Raw genomic sequence first — 23,973 nt, 5'->3', positions numbered from 1 at the left:
GGTCAACTTCAAATTGAAACAGATCGTGGTGTCGTGAGAAACCTCGCGTCCAATAGGCGTTCCTAAGGCCATCCACAGTGATAAGAGTGAGAGTGAAAGTAAGACATAACCTAAAAAGTGATTTTTTGGCCTGAAAAGTGATTTTTTATCTTGAGAGTGAGAGTGATATGTGCTGAAGCTACAGTGGTGCTGAGAGTAACAGCTGAGAGTAATGTAATTGTATATAATTAAATTAAGCCTAAGTTAGATTAAGTTATAGTTAAGTTATAATTTATAGTTTAAATATTTATAAAAATTATATCATTAGTTTTATTTTAAAGAGATCTTTAATATAAGGTTAATATTGACTATATTTGAATTTATAACTTTATTACCTAAAATATAAATTCTATATTTTGTCTCCACCAATACCTTTATTTCATTTCACCAACATAAAACAAGAAAATTTAAGACAAACATAAATAAACATAAACAAATAAAACATAAAACAATCACAAACAAACACAAATAAACACAAAACGACAGCCACAAACACAAACAACACACAATGGTATTGGAGACATCTTCAACATTTCGGCGTTCATCGCCGGCGTCGGCGTCGTGCTTGGCCACGACTTCCTTCTCGCGTCCAAAGGTGCTGGACCAAATCATTCTTCAGTTGCTGGTGGAGTGTTGTTGACCGTATCAACCTAACCCGAGAAAGCCGTTGCTCTAAAAGAATTGGCTGATAACTTTAGCCTCCATCATATGGTTCAGTGTCATACCGTGCCACAGCCCGGGAGATTCTTTCCTGAACGTGGTCAATGTCATCGTCCGATTCATCGTCCTCGTTCTCTGGACGCTCGTCCTCAATGATCATGTTGTGCAAAATTATGCATGTCTTCATAATATAGCCCAGATCATTGGCTTTCCATCCTCTGGCGGGCTTTTTTAGAATCTCTCATCTAGCCCTCAGAATCCCGAACGCCCTCTCGACATCTTTCCGGTAAGACTCTTGATATCTTGCAAATAGCTTACTTGCCTCTCCTACCGGATTCGTTATTGTTTGTATAAGCGTGGCGCATTTGGGATAGATCCGATCCACTAGATAATACCTCATTGTGTAGTCATTGCCATTAACCTTATACTTGATCTGATGGTTTCGCATCTGCTCCTCATCATCAAAAAGGTGTGAGCCATCCAATACGTTGATGTCATTGTTGCTCCCTGGAAAACCAAAATTGGCATGCCAAATCCACGTGTCGTACCCGGCAACGGCCTCTAATATCACAGTTGGGGTGTGATAATGGCCTTGATATGCCCCTTGTTGTCCTACTGGGCAATTTTTCCATTCCCAATGCATGCAATCTAGACTCCCTAGCATACCTGGGAATCCTCTTTTTTTAGCCTTACGCAATAGCCGTTGGAGATCAGCCACTGTTGGTGTGCGGAGGTATTCCGCTCCGTACACCTCCGGAATAACTCTTATGAACTTCTTGAATGACTCCAGCACTGTGGTTTGGGCAATTTGGAAGCCCTCGTCTGGGGCATCAGCCGAGTACCCAGCGGAGAGCATTCTCATGACCGAAGTCAGCTTTTGCTCTGGCGTGCAGCCCCATCTTCCAGTAGCGTCTTGTCTTTGTTGGAAGTAGACATCTTTGTTGCACACATCTTGCATCATCTTTAAGAATAGTGATTTCTTTATCCGATAGCGTCGTCGGAACATCTCTTCAGTATATCTTGCTCCATGGTCGAAATAGTTTCTCATAATAAGACCATGGCCTAGTTGTCGGTCTTGAGGGATATATCGTCGTGGTTGGGATGTGCCTCCATGTATTGGCCTTCTTTCACTTCGTTGTGTATGTCGTCGGTAAGCAGCCATGGCACACGCCGTGATATTTGCGAGCTGGTCATCGTACATGTCTAGTTGTGCCTGAAACATCTCTTCATCTGAATCATAATCGTGGGGGGTAGACATCCTGAAGCAAAGTGTAAACGAATTTTCTGCAATTACTAAGCAGGGTGAATTGGTGAAGGCACGACATGGTGAAATTTATAGACTAGGTGTGATAATGTAAACGAATCAAAATCTTATCATCTTGGAAAATTAAACGAATCAGAATCTTATCATCTTGGAAAGTTAAACGAATCAGAATCTTATCATCAGTCATAATAGGCTATCTTATCATCTTGGAAAGTTAAACGAATCAGAATCTTATCATCTTGGAAAGTTAAACGAATCAAAATCTTATCATCAGTCATAACAGGCTATCTTATCATCTTGGAAAAGTAAAGGAATCCGAGACATATTTAATAATAGGGTATTTTATTTTAATTCATAATAAAATGCATACATAAAGTACACGACATAAATAGTTGGAAAAACAATGACACGTTAGTCATATTGTGAAAAGTCAGTGTTGGGGAAGTACCCTCCCGAGCTTGACGTGCCCTGATTGGCCTCGTTAGCAGCACTTGCATTCCACCTCGCCAAAATTTCACGCTGTTGTGCCTCCCAAAACGCTCGTTGTTCTCCGTGCATGTTGGTGAGGTCCTTGCCCATGACCTCATAATCTTGCTGCTTTTGTTTGAAATCGGTGTGCTCTTTGATCAATCGGTCGCGTGAAGCAGCTATGTCCTTCTGCCCTTGGCAAAGAAACCTGATACTATCGGCAAGGTCATCATCATTAGTATCAACTTGTTTGGCCCTCTTGGAGTTGTTTCTACCAGGTGGCCTCGGGCGACTACCGCTAAGTGGTTGAAAGGCCGGGGCATCCTCATCCGCGCTCAATTGAACCGCTTCAGCTTCGGTATCGGCATCAGTGGGGGTGTCGATTTGTGCATGTTGCCACTTCACAAAGTGTTGCATCTTAGCAAAACAATGGTGCCAAGCAAAAGGACGGTTTCTCGAGTTTGTTGCTTGGTATCGTGCGTTGGCAAATGTCACCTAGTAATATGAAAACAAATTAATGAATTATAAATGGTACTCAAATATTTGAATTTAATTATCACAAATATTTGAGTTTAACTAGCAAAAATAAAGTATACACAATCTGAAATATAGTACACACATATTGATCAAACATAAATATGTGAATTTAATTAACAAAAATATTTGAGTTTAACTAGTAAAAATAAAGTATACACAATCTCAAATATAGTACACACATATTGATCAAACATAAATATATGAATTTAATTAACAAAAATATTTGAGTTTAACTAGCACAAATAAAGTATACACAATTTAAAATAAAGTACACACATATTAATCAAACAAAAATATGTGAATTTAATTAACAAAAATATTTGAGTTTAACTAGCAAAAATAAAGTATACACAATCTCAAATATAGTACACACATATTGATCAAACATAAATATATGAATTTAATTAACAAAAATATTTGAGTTTAACCAGCACAAATAAAGTATACACAATTTAAAATAAAGTACACACATATTAATCAAACATAAATATGTGAATTTAATTAACAAAAATATTTGAGTTTAACTAGCAAAAATAAAGTATACACAATTTAAAATAGAGTACACACATATTAATCAAACATAATTATGTGAATTTAATTAACAAAAATATTTGAGTTTAACTAGCAAAACTCACCGTATCAATTTGATTTTGCCCGCTAGTGCGTGATCGTTCGGCCGCCAAGATACGTTTATGATATTTCGAGGTGGCTTGTTCTATTTTCTTGAAGTGAGCCATGACCGCCCCAATTTGTCGCCCATTCCTCACGGTGAGAGGATATTTTCGAATAAATTGATCGTACACTTTATTCCAAAATTCCATGTTTCTTTGATTGGATCCGATTTCACAATCTTCCGAATTTTCTATCCAAGCTTCAACAAGCGCTACCTCTTCTTCATTGGACCAATTCTTTCTCTTTGCATTTTCCATGATTGGAAAAAAAGAATTTTCTAGGAAAAGTGAGGTGATTTGAATAGATTGATAAAATGAATGAATTGGATAGATAGATGTGTGAAAAAATGAAGTGTGAATGCTCAATTTATAGGAAAAGTGATGAAATAGCCGTTATAAATTTTTCAGAATTTTTAAATATTTTTTCGAATTTTTTTTGTAATTTTTTTGTATTTTTAATTGCATTATAACGGTCAATTAATTGTAGCCGTTGATCTCCAACGGCTACATTAATCGGAGCCTCCAAACGCTGCCACGTGTGGTTGGGTTACATTTTAATTTTTTTTTAAATTGAAACCGGCTTTAATTGTGGACCGTTGATCAGCAACGGGCGGACGATCCTGGCCGATCGTGAGCAGCAGGCGCGTGTCCCGGCGAGTGGCAGACAGCTGCTGCGGTGAACAGTGGCTTGTCTGCCACTTTATTCCCTCCCTCCGCAAGTACCAAATTGCCTTGCCTTCTTTGTTTATTCCGGACTGTGCTGAAGCTTTTTAATTTGTGTTGAAGCCCTTTTTTGTCTTTTCAAATTCGATGGGGCCCACTTAAATAAAAAACTCACACACTCTCACTCTCAGCCGGACCCTCTCCCAGCTCTCAACTCTCACCCTCACTCTCATTACTCCGGCCCACTGTAGACAAAATTAAAGTTTCCTCACACTCTCACTCTCAATCTCAAACTCACCATTGTGGAAGGCCTAATGGCTGAGATTGAATTACTTCTCTTATTGTTAATTAATTTTAGAATTAATGTCTAAATTTTTTATGGTATCAGAGCAAGTTATTCATATGATACGCCTAATGACCATATGTACTTCCACGTCACTTAATATAAATTGTCACGTATTAGACTTAAATGACTCACACGTGCGAGGGCATATTAAAAAAAAAATCTTACATTGAAGATGTAAGAGTCTTGCTAATAACTTATAAAAGTTTAAGATTAATGTCTAAATTTCTTAACATAAGATTTAACCGTGTCTCCTCTCTCTCTTTCTCTTTCTGTTGGGCCTCTGGCCATTCCGCTTTCTCTGGTTTTATTAAGTAATTAAAACTTAAAAAGTCATTACTTAACTACTTACTTAATTACTTAATTAAAGTAATTAAAATTGTTATTTGTCAGAATATGCATATTATAATTGTATTTCATACATGTGAATATTATAGAAATTCTCTTATAAATATGAGAAATGTGATCGAGCATACATAAATATGAGAATGGTGAACCATTAGATTACAAAATACATATTTTATTTAAGTTAAAATCTTATCCATTGAAAAAATGTTTATATATGCTCACATCTTTCATGCTTATTTGTAAGAAAAAAAATTTTAATAAATAATTTTACCTTTTGAACGTGGCATTTAGCTAGCTTAATTTTCGCTTGGAATGTAAAATGTAAGTATTCCCTTTCAAATGGTCTTAATTTGGTTATACAAAGATCTATGACTATTTTAAATATAAAAAGGCAGAATTTTGAATATTCGGCACCTATTTAGTGGTTAATGAAAATGCCATTTATGACACATTTTCAATAACTGACCACTAAATAAGTATCAAAGATTCAAAATAATAGGTACTCACAAACCAGCAGTGATGGTTAATTGAGACTTGAGAAAATTCTTTTTATTGAAAGGTGATGTTGGCACTTGGCACTCCACAAAATTTCACTTGCACTAGCTCCTTCATTAATTTTTTATATGTTTTTATGAATTTATTTTTTAAATTTGTCTTCAAATTAACATGAATGCATTTAAGAAAGTAAAAAGAATTAGGGGTAAATCTGAAAAATCAATAGATAAAATAATATTAAAATATAAAAAGTAAGTGGAGATTTGTGGAGTGCTAAAATTGCATCCCTTTTTATTTATGATATTTATAAATAAAACAAGAGAAAAAAAAAAAAAAAAAAACTAGAACTGTTTTTGAATCGAGAACCAAACTGAGCTTTAGCATTCCATTCTAGTGCCGATTAATTTCCTCCAATGCAATTCAGAGGTTTGAGACTTTTTGCTTTTGCATTTAATTAGTCAATTTCCTTTCTTTAGACTTTTATTTTAAGCAAAATTTTGGGTTCAAATAGAGAAAAGATCGTTATTCCCACCATAAACACAAATTTATTAGTACAACTAAACATATCAATCAAAGTTAGTGAACAGATATAGCAGCACCCTGTCGTGTAGGGTGCATCAAATGTCAATGCTCTGCCGCCAAATTAAGGAATATAACATAAATTAACTAGTCTCGGTTTTTGGCTAACATATAACTAGCCAATTTAAAATGCATTGTTATGTTATTATTTTGATAAAAAGTTAAAAACAAAGCATATTATTTTGATAAAAACAAAAGCATTATTGATCAATCTAGTCTGATTAAAAAAATGGGTTTACCAACTCCAGGACTGAAGACTCCAAGTATTCTAACAGAAGCAAACAAAACGAGACGAAGAAGAAAAAATAAAAAAGAAATAAACAACACTCCAATAGTCCAATGTCAACTTTAATGAATGGCATGCGTGGTGGTGACATAATAACGTTGGATTGTAGATACACGAATATGCCAACAAGATTAGTGTGAATATATATATATTTTTTATATCTTCAGAGATGGAATTCAAATTAATTTGAAATTTTTTTTTAACATAGTGAAGATAAATTAATATCACTACACTACAAATTAGTTAATGAATTAGTGTGAACACTGTGAAGCAGTCTATTACGGACAATGCTTCCCTCACCCTCCTCCCTTCCCCCATTCAGACCGGCCACCATCATCCTTCCTGCGTCGGCGACCTCTCCCCGAGCTCCCCCCTCTCTTTCCCGCTCCGGCGAGCTCCGCCTCTCTTTCCCTGCACCGGCGACCTCCCCCTCTCTTTTGGGTTAAAGGTTTTTTAGTTAAAAAAAAAAAAAGGTTGTGACTGTGCCACGTAGACAAGGACTGAGGAGTGCCTCAGACCATGGTTTGAGGCAAACATTGTCCCTCTACTACTAACTAATATTATTGCATGTTGATAAGAAATTAAACATCAATGTTACAATGTGCGTGTTAAAAAAATACATTTTGTGGAATGCATAGCCAAGAAAAACGAATTAACAACTCTTAAAGGATTCTTCATAATAATATATTAAACATGAAAACTTGATCGACAGAAAAAAAAAATATTATATATCAAATATTACAATGTAAATCGATTTACATCTCTGCCATGCACCTTCTCTCATGCATTTATAATTTGTTTCACATACCAGAAAAAAACAAAAGAACCATCTGGTCCATCTTGAACAAGATGTCTGAGGTCATGTACGTCAGCCCTATATATATATATAAAAATACTTTAAAGTTAACTAATTAGTAAAATAAACTTTAAAACTAACTAATTAGTAAAATAATATAATATTCAGTAGTGCTAGATATACCACATTTTTATACCATAATTTCATACCACCTTATGTGGCAACTTACATGGCATTCATACATTGGATACTAAAAAATAAAAAGAAAAACCCAAAAAGAAAAAGAAAAACTTTGTCCAATAAAATAATGACACGTGAGATGGTATAAGAATGTGGTATAAAAAATGTGGTAAGAATAGCATTATTCTATAATATTAAACATCATTTTGGACTCACTACACAATATAATCTCATAATCTAAATCATTTATATTTTAGGTTTCCATTCAAAGATTAACCTTGTAAAAAATCAATTAAATCATAAATCATTTAGTCATTCAATTATCATTACAATCATTTCATATTTTATTGAAAAACTTGTGTTTGTCAATTTACATAAGCACAATTACATTACTAATAGTTACTTTTTCTGATTTGAATGGAAAACTTGTGTTCGTCAATTTCATTTAGCCTAAACGATTTTTGATTTTGTTACTTTTTTCTAAAGATGATATTTGAATGAAAATCTAAAAAATAAATGATTCAGATTATGAAATTACATTGTATAGTGGACTCAAAATAATAGTTAGCGTTATATTATCTTACTAATTGGTTAATTTATAGCACTTTTCTGTATATATATCTACCGACATACTTACGTTGTAATGAGGTGGCTAATTAATTAGATTTAAAAAGTCTATTATCCCAATTATAGTTTTAATCGTTTGGACTTTAGCTATAAGTCAATATATTAACGATATATATATATACCGACCTGAATTAGTAAATTCAGAAAGGCTATACTTGCGTTGTAATGAGGTGGCTAATTAATTAGATTTAAAAAGTCTATTATCCCAATTATAGTTTTAATCGTTTGGACTTTAGCTATAAGTCAATATATTAACCTAGGGTTGAGCCCCCTCCGATCCATACCAAGTAGCTATATAGCTAGCTATAGCCTATAAGTTCCTCAGTTCAATTCACCGATCTTATCCTGATCCAATTACAAATCATACCATGTAAATATGTAATGACATGAATACCCTTTAATTATAGGATCCATTTGGATGGATTGATTTAAAGAAAAGAGTTTAATTTAAATTTGATGAAATTAAAGAGTAGAATATATAGTTTAAAAGAGTTATATAAAACATTAGCTCAAATTATTTTAAATTAGTTACTTGATAACAACATATATAGTTGAAATTGAATATCGAAATAACTATATACAAAGAATCATATCGATCCATATGTTTTAATTTTTGTTTCTTCTAATCAAGTCTTGGTATATATATATATGGATTTTGTTATATATAATTAGTCTTTTAAGCAATTTAACTATTTAGAACTCTAAAAATCTCTAGATTTATTGATTTATGTGTAAATGGCCATTTACAAATACAAATCTATTATCTCCTTTAAAATCTGATATAGCTTATTAGTAAGAAAAATCTAGCTTTGTTTTTTTTTTTTTTGCCATGGAAAATAGATGCTTAAAAGTCTAGCTTTGTTAAATAGTCTCTTTTCTTACTCTAATTTACACCATATATTACACAAGCATGATGCATGCATGCATTATTATACTTCTAGATAGTACGTGATCATTGCAATAGTTACATCATACATGCATGATAACCGGCCAGCTTGTAAGATCAATTGTATGTGGCATATACGGATATACCTGCAGAGAGATCGGGTATATCTGAAGGCTAGCTAATAGCTTGAGACTGTATAAAAAATCCCCACAATACAAAACAAACAAAACTTTTATATATAAAGAGCTAGCTAAAGCTACTATATTACAAAGATAGCTTGTATTAATTTGTGTCCTGCTTATCCTCTCCTTAATAATCAACAAGGTAATATATTGCAGGACTAAACAAAACGAATGACAAATATTTATATATCAAATTACACATGATCCTATCATTATTATTTGATAATTAATACACGTACATACATGATAATGAATCAGCTAGAAGCCTAAAACTGATTAATGGCAAGCATCCGAGACGGGCTAAGAAGATGATAATTAGACCCAGAACGCTTAGCCAAACCACATCCATGAGGAACCTTCTCACCGCAGTCGTCCATCTCCACCAACACCTTGTAGAAAACATCAACGTTACAAGGAAGCACGAGAGGACCTCGACTGTCGTACCCGAATTCGGACTCCGCTTCTTCAAGCAACATCTTGAAGAGAGGGTGGTTCGCGTATTCGGTTTTGACCACAAATCTTTGATTCTCTGGTCCCACGTACACCGAGAAGCAACCATCAGGCGCCACTTTGCGTCTGCTGGCTCGTTTTTCTTCTTTCTCGTCCGCCACGCGGATGAGCGGCCAGGATTTGCTCTTCACCATTCCCGGTGAAGTAGTGGTGCTGCTCTTGCCGCCGCGTCCTAGGGATTTGCACCGCTCCCATGTCTTGATTATCAAGCCCTTCTTACCTTTTCCCTTCATTGTGTGACAATTAATGGTCGAAAACAATGAAAATAAAGAAAAGTAGATCAATATGGATTGATGTTGGGCTTAAAAACCACACATAACACCACCCTCCATCAAGATCATATGGTATATATGATGAACTTGTGTTATCATGAATGAACAAAATAAACAAATTAAGGACTGAAAACTTGTTAACCCCTGTCATAGACCAAGTAAACCATGACCTTTACCCTTGGTTTCATTGTATTGCTCATACTTAGTTAATGAACAAACAAATCATGCAAAACAGGGATGACTCTACCCCAAAAGAGGGAAAATGGATGAAGCCCAAAAGATCCACAAAGATTAATAAATAGCGAATTATAACCCGAAAAGAGGAGGGGAATGAATAGAGGAGTATTTTGAAGAATGAGATGATCGACGAGATAGGGAATTAAAGAGAAGGATAAAAAGGGAGAGGAAAGCCTCACGAGATAAGCTCTGATCGAAATTCTAACTTGCGTCTCTGATGGGGCAATCTGAGCATGGAGAGGATGTATATAAAGCCCACATGTACCAGATATTATTCTTAAATATACCCACTTGTCAACGCCACACAGAGGGCCTGTTTTTCTCTCTGTCAATTAGTTTTTAATTTTATCCTTGCAATAAGCCAATGACACGTCAACAGGCCCACTAGCTACTGTGAATTGTTCAAATTGTGAAAGCTATCATATAATAAATTCATAACATTCATTACCCTAATTTTATGGGTTGGAAGATTTCAATGAATTAATTAATGGTGGACTACACTGGCATGGAATTACGAGCTTGAGATAATTAAGCTAGATACAGTTGATACTTGATACCATTAGCGGCAGTAAGATTAATTTATTTAATTAATGCTCTGATGAAAATCAAATGAATATTGACCAATTCAGTGCCTATCTCATTATTGATTTGTTGACAGAAGATCGCAACAAGTTCACTAGTGCATATGGTGGCTCTGAAGTCTGAAACTTTGTTAAAGCACAAAACTTCGATTCGATGAACCTAACCCCGTTCTATATATCACGTGGAAAATAAATAAATATACAATCAAACATTAAACACTTAGTCAGTAGCCTAGTATATTTGGCCGGTGAAGTGACCAATCAAGTACGTTGGTTCTGACTTTTAAAACGCATGTATCCCTTCCCTTATTAGTAATTAAACAACAGAACCAATAATTCAATTTTGAAATCATAGCACATCTTATATATTATATTAAGTGTTATTTTTTCTCGTCTTTTTGTTAATTTGTTCAAATTACATGAATATTTATTCATGTATTTTATGTTATATGTAAACTAATGCATTAGTCGTACAATATTAATATCACCTCTATGAATTGTGCACGCTTCTCTAAACTGTCTCAAAATTTAAAGAAATTAAAACCATAAATATCCAATAGTGTTCCTCAAAATATTAGAAAATGAAATTTTAAGAATCAAAATCTGATATTAATTATTTGCTTTCTTTGCCATTAATTGGTCATTGATTTTGGTTGGGTGCTGGCATGCTCCATGCACACCGTTCTTATAATTATGTATTAAATTTATATTTCAAATTAATATATAGTATATATTGCATTGAAACATTTCTATAATTTTGCCTAATATATTGTATATATTGCATGGAAACGTTAACATGTTTGCCTAATATATAGATATGTGACATATATGGATGCACTTCTCATGCTAAAGATTGTTTTTTTTTTTTTTAGGGCCGGATAAAACTTCAATTTCATTATGCTAAAGATTGTTCGATCGGGAAAATTTCATATCATAATATTAAGGGAGATTTAGGGGGGGTGTCCCCAACTCAGATTTTAAAGGAGTTTAATGGATTTTAAAATCCATAGAATCTATCAAAATCCAAAAAAATTGGGTGGAATTCTTATGAAATTTGTTATGTGTAAAAAATGCATTCAAATCCAACCAAATTCATCGAAATCCATTAAAACCTTTCACTTAATGAAATTCATGACTTTTTGAAGATACCTGGATTTCATTGGAATCCATTAAAATCTGAGTCGGGGACACCTAAAGTTCATTGGAATCCATTAAAATCTAAATTTGGGACACCTAGATTTCATTAGACTTTTAAAATCCAATGAAATCTAAGTTGGGGACACCCCCTTAGAGTTCAGTCTATTTTATGAGTCTTTCTTAGACTAAAACCGGTAGTGATTTAGGGGAGTGTCCCAAACTCATATTTTAAAGGAGTTTAATGGATTTTAAAATTCATGGAATCTATCAAAATCCAAAGGAATTGAGTGGAATTCTTGTGGAATTTGTTATGTGTAAAAAATGCATTAAAATCCAACTAAATCTATCCAAATCCATTAAAATCTTTCACTTAATGAAATCCATGACTTTTTGAGAACACCTCGGGGGGTGTCCCCAACTTAGATTTCATTGGATTTTAAAAGTCTAATGAAATTTAGGTGTCCCCAATTTAGATTTTAATGGATTCCAATGAAGTTTAGGTGTCCCCAATTCAGATTTTAATGAATTCCAATGAAATCTAGGTGTCCTCAAAAAGTCATGGATTTCATTAAGTGAAAGGTTTTAATGGATTTGGATGGATTTGGTTGGATTTGAATGCATTTTTTACACATAACAAATTCCATAAGAATTCCACCCAATTCCTTTGGATTTTGATAGATTCTATGGATTTTAAAATCCATTAAACTCCTTTAAAATCTGAGTTGGGAACACCCCCTAAATTGGGATACCTAGATTTCATTGGATTTTTAAAATCTAATGAATCTAAGTTGGGGACACCCCCCTTAGAGTTTTTAATAAAGTCATTTTTTTTTTTACGGCTTTATGTTAACTTTTAACTTTGGAATTTTGGACTCCGCCCAAAATTCTGGAGTTAAAACCTAACATGCAACCTCTATAAAGCCCACTCTACACCCTAGGAGGGGAAATATCATTCAAATCGAGAAATGACTTTGTTATGAATTAAAATGATTTTTTTATAAATTAAAAAGACTTTATTATGAATTTTAAAAAATTTCTTATAAATTAAAAGACTTTATTATGAATTAAAAAAAATTTCTTATAAATTTTAAAACACGTCCAGTCTCTATTTAAAAATTATTTTTCTAAAGAATTCAAGTTTAATTATCTCAAAAATGTCTTAAATTAGCTTAGAAATTACAGGAAATTAATTCGACATTAAATATTTAAGTGAAAGTTGAATGTTCGCAAACGACAAAATTGGTCGCAAAATCCTTCAACCACAAGACATCACTGAGACCTTAGTTTATTTTTTTAATTTTAATTTTTTGGTCTGAATTGCCCAATTATCTATCAACAATGAAGTGACGATTTAATAGTCTAAGTTTAATTAACAGAAGAAATGACGGTGCTGAAGTGACGACTATGGATGTATTAATTATCGCTTTCCTAAACCACGATAAATTGCCACGTAAAGGATGACTAATACTTGCCACATTTCCTAGCTAGTATGTTAAGTCTTTAATTATACTTCTTCAGATCTCAAATTGCAATTCATCAAGTAAACAGAAAGAGTAGTGTTATTCCCACCTCCCTTTCCCTAATTCCCCACCCACCAATTAATAAAATTTTAAATAATAAATTTATTCATTGTATTTACCTAAAAAGACAATGATTTGCAGGAAAAAAAATTTTCCTTGATGCGGTTCCAACCATGGTGGCTGCCATGGCAATCTTCAAGCATGGTGATTATCATTTTCCATGGCAGCTGCCATGGTATTTGCCTTTGATAAAAAATTAAAAAACGAAAAGAAAGAAAGACACAATATCCACATGTAATCAACATAATTTGATGGTATAATTAATCTGTGAGTGAAGGTTGTGGAGTATAGTATTCTTTGGTCTTACAAGATGTTTTGTTGTTGAAGAAATATGAAGATGGTGATGGCTCATTGAATGTTTAGAATGACAAATAGCAATCTAGGGGTTGTAGAGATATGCAACTACCGAAATGGTGATTGTAGTTCAAACAAAAATATAATGGACTTTTAGGGATTAAGGGTATTTTGGGTATATTGAGTTTATGAGATGTGGTGGGAAGAGTAGAAGTAATATTTCTTTAAGATTTAGTGGGGGTGAAAAAATGAAGGTGGATGATAATATGGAGATAAGGAGTGGGAATAGTAGTGCTCAAACAAAAAATGCCAGATAAAAAAAAGAGTGACACTATTCTCACCCACCAAACATATTTCCCCACCCTTTAAAAAAAAAAAATTAATTACAATTTTACCATTTTATAAAATTACTAAAACATACATTTGAAAAAAAAAAAAAAAAAGTTGGAGCTATATATCATGGCTGCCATGGAAAACAATATATGGAAGGGTTTGGACATCATATGTGCAACGCACTCACAAGGTGAAGTTGCTACACTAAGGGCATGTTTACTAACCAAAAATGAGAATGAGAATGGGAGGAATGAGAATGATTTCATTCATGTGTTTTCTTACATTTGAGAATCATTCTCATTCTAATTTATGTGTTTACTTAAGATTTGAGATTCATTTTCATTCTCATTCATGTATTTACTAACATATAAGGAAATGATAATGGATGTGGGGTCTACATAAAATTAGAAATGAGATTCATGATTTTGAAGGAATTGAATTCCTTAGGGGGGTCCAAAATAGGAGAGGGAGAATCAGAATAGAAATTTTATGTCTAAAATATCCTTACATATTTTTTGATAATCCAAAAATACCCTCTATAGATAAAATCCAAAAACCATAAGATGACACCATGCTCAATTTAGATGAGGTTAATATCTATTTTTTGTATAATGAAGGCTTCTATTATTAGCATTTTTAACAGAGGTTATATCAAATTTCTATTTTTTCTTTTTACACCACATCAATATTTCCAAAATATTATAAATTATAATTAAAAGTATAAAAATTAATTTTGTTCAAAATATTGTGGTAGGATTTATTTTTAGTAAAATGAATTTTGTTTTCATTTAAAATTGTGACTATTTAATAATTGACATAAATATTATTAATTTTGTATGAGGGCATTTTAGTAATCAAATTGGTTTTGATTCTGATTTCTGCCAATTAGTAAATACGTTTATGAAGATTAGTTTTATTTTCATTCTAATTCCTAACAGTTGGCAAAGCTTGCACGAACATGCTGATTCATGCTGATTCCTAACAGTTGGCAAACCCTTCCATGTTTTGAAGGAATTGAATTCCTTAGGGGGGTCCAGAATTCATTAGGTTCATGCTGATTCCGATTCAGACTCATTCTGATTCTTACTTATTTTGATTCATAATCATTCCTATTCTTCTTCATTTCGATTATATTCATTATGATTCTTACTTATTCTGATTCCAATTTAGTAAACATACCCTAAAGCATTATAATGAACATATACTTTTCTCCATCTCAAACTATATTCATGATTCAATTTACATTTTGTAAGATTTTGTTTAAAACTGTAATGTGAATACTATTAAGGAAATGGGAGATGCACTCAGACTAATTAGTATGGAAAATATCATATCAAATCTGTGCCATTAAGGTATGGAGTAACTCAAAATGAGAAAGCATGCACGAAGTCTAGTCACAAAGATAAGCTTCATTTATCTTCATGAATGAACTCGATCTGGGAGCATCAGTTAGCCATCGTTTTTTCCAAAAGCAAAGCTTTGCTTACCATGGGAGACTGGGAGTTGTGCCATGGTAGTTTTTATGAATAACCTTCAATATATTTTGCACATACCTACTTTCTTTTACCGTAACACGTACATACCTACTTTCTTTTTTTCTCGTCTCATAACTTACAATATATTTTGCACGAATATCATCCTCAAATTCACTTGTTGAGATTTTTGGTCCCACAGAAATTGTATAGATACTAATTTTAATACGAAAGAAGAAATAAATATATATCTAATATAAATAAACCAAATCTCATATGGTAACGTAAATATCATATGATAACAATAATATTATACATAATACACAATGAGAATTTCATATGTTTAACAGTAATATTGTACCAAACACGTGAAGTGGGCCCTAACAAACGAGAAAAGCTTGATTACTAATATAAATCATCAATTATGTGAAATTTTATTTTATTTGTACAACGTCTAATATTTAACAAAAGACTATTTTATAAAGAATCAAATGTAATAATAATTAGAAAATGTTTTTCATTTTTTTAATACTTGTATTTATTAGAATTTTGTTTATAATGAAATTTATTAGAATTCAAATTAATTAAAATTCCAAGTTTATTATTTTATTACGAAACACAAAATATTACTTGTTCTTTTAAGAAAAAAAATATAATGGTTCAACATAATTTTTTCTCCAAACGGAAAAACATAATAATTTAATTTTTTTTCTTGGAAAAGCATTTGAATTTGAACTATTGCTGTAATGAAAAATAAAACTGCAGCTGCCAATTTTTATTTTATTTTTTATGAAAATAGCAGCTGCCAATTTAGCGAGCAACATAACTACATACGACAGCATGCAGATTAGTATCCACGTGCTTCTCACGTGCAAGACTGGTTCGGTTGGCTCTATGTTTTTTATTTAATTTTATAGAACAGGGTCGCGCCACTCCGCATAAACGTCTTAGAAGTTAGAACCGAATATAACTCTTCATCTTCTCTTCTCTCTCTCTCTCTCTCTCTCTGTGTCGTTATCTCCCTTCAATTTCAAATTCCTCAAAAAAATTTCTCTCCCTTTCGCAGCCCGCATATAAACCCTAAATTTGAGAAACCATCACTCTCTCTGGATCGCTCTAAACCTCTCGCATTGTTCTTTAAAGTTTAAACCATATGGACTCCACCGTTTCCGTCAAGCAAGAAATCCCCGCCGAGAAAACCAGTCAAATTCCCAATCCCTCATCAATAGTCATTAGCAGCGATAGTAGCAGTAGCAGTAGTACTTCCATTGATTCTTCGGACATCGAAGACCTAAACAACAATTCCGTCTTCGATTCCTTGACAAGCAAGTTGAATAACAAACGTATTTCGGATGGAGCCGAAGAAGTTATAACCAAGAAATCGAAAAGGGAGGGCGAACGGGGCTTCGTGTTGCCTGTAGGGTTTCTGCAACCTCTGCCGCCACTGTACCCGTCGATGACGTCGTTGCCTACAGGCGGAACTTTGGCAGTGACAAAGGCGGTGCCTTTGGCTCAGGTTTTGCCGGACTCAACGTGTTTGACAGAGAACGTTGATAATGGGAGTAACCAAGTGGCTCCGGTTTTACGGAGTTGCAAGCAGTTTTGGAAAGCAGGGGACTATGAGGGTGGCATTGACAGCAATGCCAATTGTTCGTTCTCTTCTGGTAAATTAGTGCAGGCTTTGCTTTGTTTTAAAACTGTTTGATGTTATGCATGAACTCATGGATGAATTTAAATGTCTGTATGCTTTCTTATTGGTTCAAATGGGAATTGTTAATGTGTTTGAGGAGAGATGTTAATCAAATTCTAGTGCTTTTGGCTTCTTGCAGTTGGCATGGATCATCTCAGGGTCCATCCTAAGTTTTTACATTCAAATGCCACCAGTCATAAGTGGGCTTTGGGAGGTACATTATCACTAAACTTGTGAACCTTTAATGTATTTCTTTCTTTCTTTCTTTATTTTGTTTCTTATGTATGCTAGATTTTGATTGACTTGTGATCTTTCTTTGCAGCTTTTGCAGAGCTTCTAGACAATTCTTTAGATGAGGTAATTGAACATCATTTTTCTCGTTTTCCAAAAATTTATGGCAATGCATTTTTATCCTAATGTCTTTTTCTTGACTATTTATGCTGGCCAGGTCTGCAACGGAGCTACTTATGTTAATATTGACATGATGAGAAGTAAGAAAGATGGCAGTGTGATGTTGGTGGTTGAAGGTATGTTGCTGCATCTCTTTGCCTTTGTTTGCCTCGATACCTTTTCAATTTCACTTATGTAGGTGTTGAGAATAGCTTTAGGTATCCAGTATCAATTTAATTTGGTATTCACTGTATCATCTGTGTTATAGGACATATGTGCTCTGTCCGTGTTTTGGCATTTGCAATTGAATTTTACCATTCCCAATTTCTTTTGATTTTACTTGACAACATGACTCCACTCTCTTTATACAAATGATAATGGTTGTTCTTTATTTAACCTTTTGACTGCAGATGATGGTGGTGGAATGACTCCTGATAAAATGCGACAGTGCATGTCTCTTGGGTATTCCGCAAAAAGCAAAATGGCAAATACTATTGGTCAATGTGAGCTGTTTATTATTTACATGAATTTTACTTTACAAATTCCCTATGTAATTGGTAGTAGAATAAGCATTATAACAGAGAAGATAATTTCACTAATCATTATTCTCATTTTTTTCTTCAGATGGAAATGGTTTCAAGACGAGTACTATGAGGCTCGGAGCAGATGTGATAGTGTTTTCTCGTTGTGAGGGGAATGATGGAAGAAGGTTTTTCTTTCATCTGTCTAGATTAAACCTTGGATTGAATTTTACATGATTGTGCATTTTATTAGGCAACTTGCTGAAAAGTAGAGACTTGTTATTTTTTCTTTTTACTTTACACTGCCTGCTGCTTTACATTTGTTTGATTGTCAACTTTAAAAGTAATCAGCTCGTATTCTTTTATATTAGCCCAACACAGACCATTGGAATGCTATCCTACACATTTCTGAGGGGTACCGGAAAGGAAGATATTGTGGTTCCCATGGTAAGAACAATTTTTTTTGTAAATAATGGTAACAACAATGGCAACATGACTTAATACTTAGTATGTTCCTTGCCTTGCTATCTGTTTAATTTTTAATGAACAGGAATTTGTATTTTAAAGAAGCCCAAATTCTTAATTTATGATGATACTTTTTAGGCCTGGGTAATAAGTTATTGGGTTTGTTTTTGCCTTGATTCCTGGCCTTTCTGGCTGGGACTCTGGATTTGGTGTTGGAATTCATGCCATCATCTTTACTGGAGGAGTTTGATTGTTGTAAACTCTAAGATTTGCTTGTTGGTTTGAGTGTTCTCAACTCAAGGATTTGCTTGCTAGCATAACCTGTATGTTGATCAGTAAAAGCAGTAAAAGATCAATGTACTTAATTAGTGCTGAATATATAAGAGAAACTTATAAATTGGAAAACTGGGGAAATGATGTAAATTGATCAACTGCCTCCACTCAATATTTTTTTTCAAATAAACTTGTAAGAATTAATTTCTTAATTGTTAGTTTTCTTTTTCAACTGCAAGATTGACTATGAGAGAAAAGGTCCAGGTTGGGACAAGATGAGACGGGCTTCTCCAGATGTTTGGAAGAGAAACTTAGCTACCATAGTGCAGTGGTCTCCTTATTCAAGTGAACAAGATCTTCTTCAGCAAGTAAGTCTCTTCCTTTTTTTTTTTTTTTCAAATTCTGTTTTTGCTTTTTCATATTTGTGGCATAATCTAACTATGAGAGAGTGATCTAATGTAGTGTGCTGTTGCTTCTTATTGATGAACTATATTTTAGTTTTAGGGTTTGATTGTTATCCTTTATTCATTTTAATCTCATATCTTATATTCTTATATAAGTGTGCCATTTTTGTATACTATGTGAGTGCTTGGGTTTATTCTCTATACAAAAAACTGCCTTAAATAATATTCAACTTATCTTAGAAAAAAAGATTGTTAACATTTTTAAGCGCAAGTGCAGGAATGTATATCATAGTGTTAGTTCAGGTGTTTTAGTGAAACACCAAATTTTTTTGCACAATTTCACTAGTATTGTTGTCCTGTTACTAGCAAGTGAGCTAAATATAACCTGCAAGTGTTTTGAGCAAACACATTTTCAATTCATAGCTATGTTTCAGATCACCTTTTCTTTTTTGTCTTTTCTCTTCCTTATCTGATATGCTTTTATTATACTTTGTTACACTGTAGTTTAAGTTCTTCAGAAAGCATGGGACGCGTATAATAATATACAACCTTTGGGAGGATGATGAAGGACAACTGGAACTTGATTTTGATAAGGATCCCAATGTGAGCTTCTGACTCTCTTTCAGTTTCTGACCATTTTAATTTAAAGGGTAACTGTAGTTTCACATATGAGTTCTTATTTTTCACATTTGAAATGACAGGACATCCAAATTAGAGGAGTCAACAGGGATGAGAAGAACATTCAGATGGCAAAACAATATCCCAACTCTAGACACTTCTTAACTTATCGACATTCGTTAAGGGTATGTTTGAAGTGCTCATTCAACTTGAATGAATGTTGACATACATTGTGACAGGCAAATTTTTTTTTTTTTTTTTAATTCCACATATGCTCTTTACATCAGTATTCATGCTACCTCATTCATCTTTGCCAGAGTTATGCATCAATCCTGTATCTCAGGCTTCCATCTAACTTCAGAATTATTCTGCGTGGGAAAGATGTTGAACATCACAATATAGTGAATGACATGATGTTAGCTAAGGAGATGACATATAGACCTCTGAATCTTCCGGAAGGAATGTCAAAAGATGCAAATGTAATACGTTGAACTTAATCCTGGAACTAGCGTTATTCTCTGTCTTCAAATTTATAATATCCTGACTTTTTTCCTTCTTTATACAGATGATTGCCAATGTGAAACTTGGGTTTGTAAAGGATGCACGGTTTCATATTGATGTCCAAGGGTTCAATGTTTATCATAAAAATCGACTGATTAAGGTTAGCTGTCTGTGTTTTTCTGTTCAAATTGTACCATTTTTTCCATGGTCGAGAGAATAACGCCATGTCATGTGTTGTGGCTGTTAAGTATTCTAGGTTGTCATACCTCTTTAATCCGTTCTAGATATGTTTTAGGATTATTCTTACATGGATTAATGAAGGAAATAATTACAATGTACAATATGATATACTTGCTTTGTCTTTGCTAGAATTAGACGCCGGAAGAACTTGCATTCTTGTTATGTTAACAGTATATTCTCTGTTCTTGTCTTCTTTTGCCTGAAAAATCTTATTTGTCAGCCGTTTTGGCGGGTTTGGAATGCTGCTGGTAGCGATGGTCGTGGAGTTATAGGTATTTTGTATTACTTTTCAAATGAATTAATTCTAGTGCTGCGGTGACTAATTGTGATAAGAATTAGTTATGTTACCCCACTCTTGTCACATTTTTTCTCTGTAACAGGTGTGTTGGAAGCTAATTTTGTTGAACCAGCTCATGACAAACAGGGCTTTGAGCGGACAACTGTGCTTTCAAGACTTGAGGCGCGATTGGTTGCAATGCAAAAAGATTTCTGGTTTGTTCTTTTCCTCCTTTATGCCATTTGAGTAACTTGAGGTTTTATGCATTTAATTTATTTAACCATTTTTCCTAGGTCTAAAAATTGCCAGATTGTTGGTTATGCTCCAAGAAGACGTTCTAGTGATTTCTCAGAAAGAGAACCTTTAGTAGCTGGTAAAGAGAAATCCTCACGCATAAATCAGAATGGCCATGGTTCTAGTAGTGCAGGGCTTAAGACAAAGTCCAGTAACAAACTTGAAAAAGGATCATCACCAGTGAATGCTTCAAGTGAAGATGGGAGCTGTTATGAGGCATCGCATTCTTCTGTAGAACCTCAGCAAGAACCTGCTTTAGAAGCAAGGGGCCATCAAATGCTTAAGCGTTCACATTTAAAGGTCACCTTTCCCCATTTCTCAACTATAACTTCTCTGGCACATATGATTTAAAATTTTTTTGGTGCTTACACAATAAAGAAAAGAGTCAGTCACGACTCCATATCTCTCAATAACCAAAGAACTGACTATGCAGTGTTTGCTTCCTCCAAATAGTCAACTTTCCTCCTATTTTTTCCCCCTTGTATGCTTATATTCACTTCCCATTAACAGATAGCCGCTAAAACTGGAGAGGGGCATGCTTCTACTGATCCCAATATTGAGAGTTCAATTAAGTTGAGAAAAGATTGTCGTGAATCGAATGAAAGGTTCTGTCAACAGTATTTTGAAATTCTTATGTTGTTTCCTTGTGCCAATAGTTTTTTATCAAAAATTTACCGTTTAAATTTGTCTTTTTCTTTTTTCAGATTGAAGGAGACTAGTGGTCCGACTATGGCTAAATTGTTAAGTGATCTCAGTTATGAAAGAGATAGATGTAAATCTCTTCAAAAGGAAGTAAGTGCACAACTAGTTGGTTATGGTTGAGTTGGGTGCGAAGGCATGTTTTAAGTTTTAACATCAATGTGTTGCTTTTCTTCCTGTTATACCGTCTTAAAATTGGTGCTTTAAATGTTTATTTTAAATTTTTATTTGCATACAGTTCTAGCATATTCAGGATAATAATACTATTGATAAACATCAAAGGAGTACCAAGGTCATTCCACTGCAGGGCAGGCTGGATTTCCTTGCATATTTTGTACAAACAATTATTTTACTATTGATAAGCTGAATTCAAATTCGCTGCTTAGCTGAACTGAAAGTTTATTCTACGGCTGATGTGGTCTGTTGTAGCCTTGGGTAGTTGATGTTGACTATTACTGCAAATCAGTCAGCTTTGTATGGCATTGAAGACTTCAGAGTGCAACATTGACACAAAATGGATGTCTTGAAAGAACTTTAGACCACTGGAAATTAATTATGAAGAAATGAACTGGAAAAAAACTTGCTGGTTTTCATTGATGTTCAGTAACACAGGCATGCTGCATCAGTAGTTATATGTTGAAAAGGTTTTTCTTTCTGGTTGCATATTATATTATGACTTATGAATTTTCACCCCTCATACTTTTTTTTTTTTCTCTCAAATCAGCTTGAACAGGCACAACAAAGAATAGAAGATCTGGACAAAGAGCAATTAGCTATAATTGAGATATTAGTGGCAGAAAGGGCTGAGCGAGAACAGGAGGAGGAAAGACTAAGGAAAAGCTTAGCGGTGAGAAATTCCTACCAATCATTCTAGCATATTCACTTGTCCATCATCTCTATGACCTTATGTTCATTTTCTGGTTGCAGGATGCATCTAACACCATTGATGAGCTGCTTGGGAGGGTGAGACAGCTAGAAGGAAGGAAGGTAGTAAAAGCTGAGCATCAATGAAACAATAACAGTATTTGTACTAGTGGCTTATTTGTGCAGATATTTGTAGTCATGTAAAGTAAATTCCAATGCCCTTGTGTAGTTAGAAACTTCAAGTGGAAGTTGAATCTGAAAAATGGACGAACACAAGCCTTGTATACTTCACTGGCTCATTGTTTGCAATTAGCAGTTGCCCTATTTGCCTTGATCGAATCACTATGAAGGCATTAGCAATTACATTGTATAAAGAGCATATCAACTTTTTTTATTATTTTGAAAGGAGTTGAATCCTTAACTAATCCATTTATATACACTCTTGGACTAAGTCAAAGGACCTATTAATTTTGATAGCATTTGCAATGCGTCTGTTGAGGTGTTTAAAATTATTGTAGGTCAGTGTTATTCAGATCACCCTAAATTGCTGAGTTGACCACCCTATTTCAAAATTCTAATTTTATCCTTAAAACAAAAAATTTCAATTTTGTTCGTCCGGTCATTCGACAGTTATCTACAGAAATATTTATGGTTATTCGATAGTTATCTGCTGAATATTGGTGGATTATTTGGTAGATAACTACCGAATGGAAATGAAAAAGGCATTCGACAGTTATCTGCCGAAATATTTGTATTTATTCGACACATATTTGACACTTATCTGCCGAATATTGGTGGATGTTTCGGTAGATGACCACCAAATGGATCTGGGTGATTTCATCATGTTTTTGCAATAAAAGGTAAAATAAGAAAAAAATTGAAAAAAATTTATTAGGGTGGTCAACTCAGCAACTAAGGGTGGTTTTCGTAGCCTCACTCATTATTGTATTCATAAGCTTTTGGGTTGGGTTGGGTTGGGTTGGAGCCTGGGGAAGGGAAGGACCATGTTAAGGGAAAGCCCAGCCCAATTTCTGGCGCCAAGAGCGAAGAAGCAATGCCAAGCACAATTTCTTCCTTGTTTCCCCCCTTTGACAAATTTCTGCCTTCAGAACAATCCAGATTTATTCAGTGATTAGCTTCCTGAACAGGCAACTGGGTCAGGCTCATATAAGTAATAAGGTTCAAGGTACAAAACCCTACACCCCATTTTTAATTTTTTACACACATACATTGTTAGTTGGTCTTATATCATTGTGATTACAAAGAAATGTATACTTTTCTTTATTACAAAATCACG

The 23,973-nt window shown here is 33.9% G+C and overlaps 2 protein-coding genes across 2 annotated transcripts; one reads left to right on the top strand and one right to left on the bottom strand.

Moving 5' to 3' along the window:
• Positions 1 to 9,200: 9,200 nt before the first annotated feature.
• On the bottom strand, positions 9,201 to 10,121 carry LOC147294669 (indole-3-acetic acid-induced protein ARG7-like). Its single transcript, XM_086234137.1, has one exon. The coding sequence runs from the start codon at positions 9,765 to 9,767 to the stop codon at positions 9,291 to 9,293; it is 477 nt and encodes a 158-aa protein (XP_086090263.1). The 5' UTR covers positions 9,768 to 10,121; the 3' UTR covers positions 9,201 to 9,290.
• Positions 10,122 to 17,596: 7,475 nt separating this feature from the next.
• Positions 17,597 to 22,823, top strand: LOC147294668 (Histidine kinase-, DNA gyrase B-, and HSP90-like ATPase family protein). Its single transcript, XM_086232570.1, has 16 exons — positions 17,597 to 17,657; positions 17,931 to 18,023; positions 18,145 to 18,229; positions 18,413 to 18,488; positions 19,019 to 19,147; positions 19,688 to 19,786; positions 19,885 to 19,986; positions 20,119 to 20,280; positions 20,367 to 20,462; positions 20,763 to 20,814; positions 20,923 to 21,034; positions 21,113 to 21,413; positions 21,624 to 21,718; positions 21,818 to 21,905; positions 22,537 to 22,659; positions 22,740 to 22,823. The coding sequence occupies exons 1-16, from the start codon at positions 17,612 to 17,614 to the stop codon at positions 22,821 to 22,823; spliced, it is 1,743 nt and encodes a 580-aa protein (XP_086088696.1). The 5' UTR covers positions 17,597 to 17,611.
• Positions 22,824 to 23,973: the final 1,150 nt, after the last annotated feature.

The sequence above is a fragment of the Dryas octopetala genome, chromosome 2 (genome assembly GCF_963921425.1).
Source record: "Dryas octopetala chromosome 2, drDryOcto1.1, whole genome shotgun sequence".
NCBI lineage: Eukaryota > Viridiplantae > Streptophyta > Magnoliopsida > Rosales > Rosaceae > Dryas > Dryas octopetala.
This window is presented reverse-complemented; position numbering and strand designations above follow the sequence as displayed.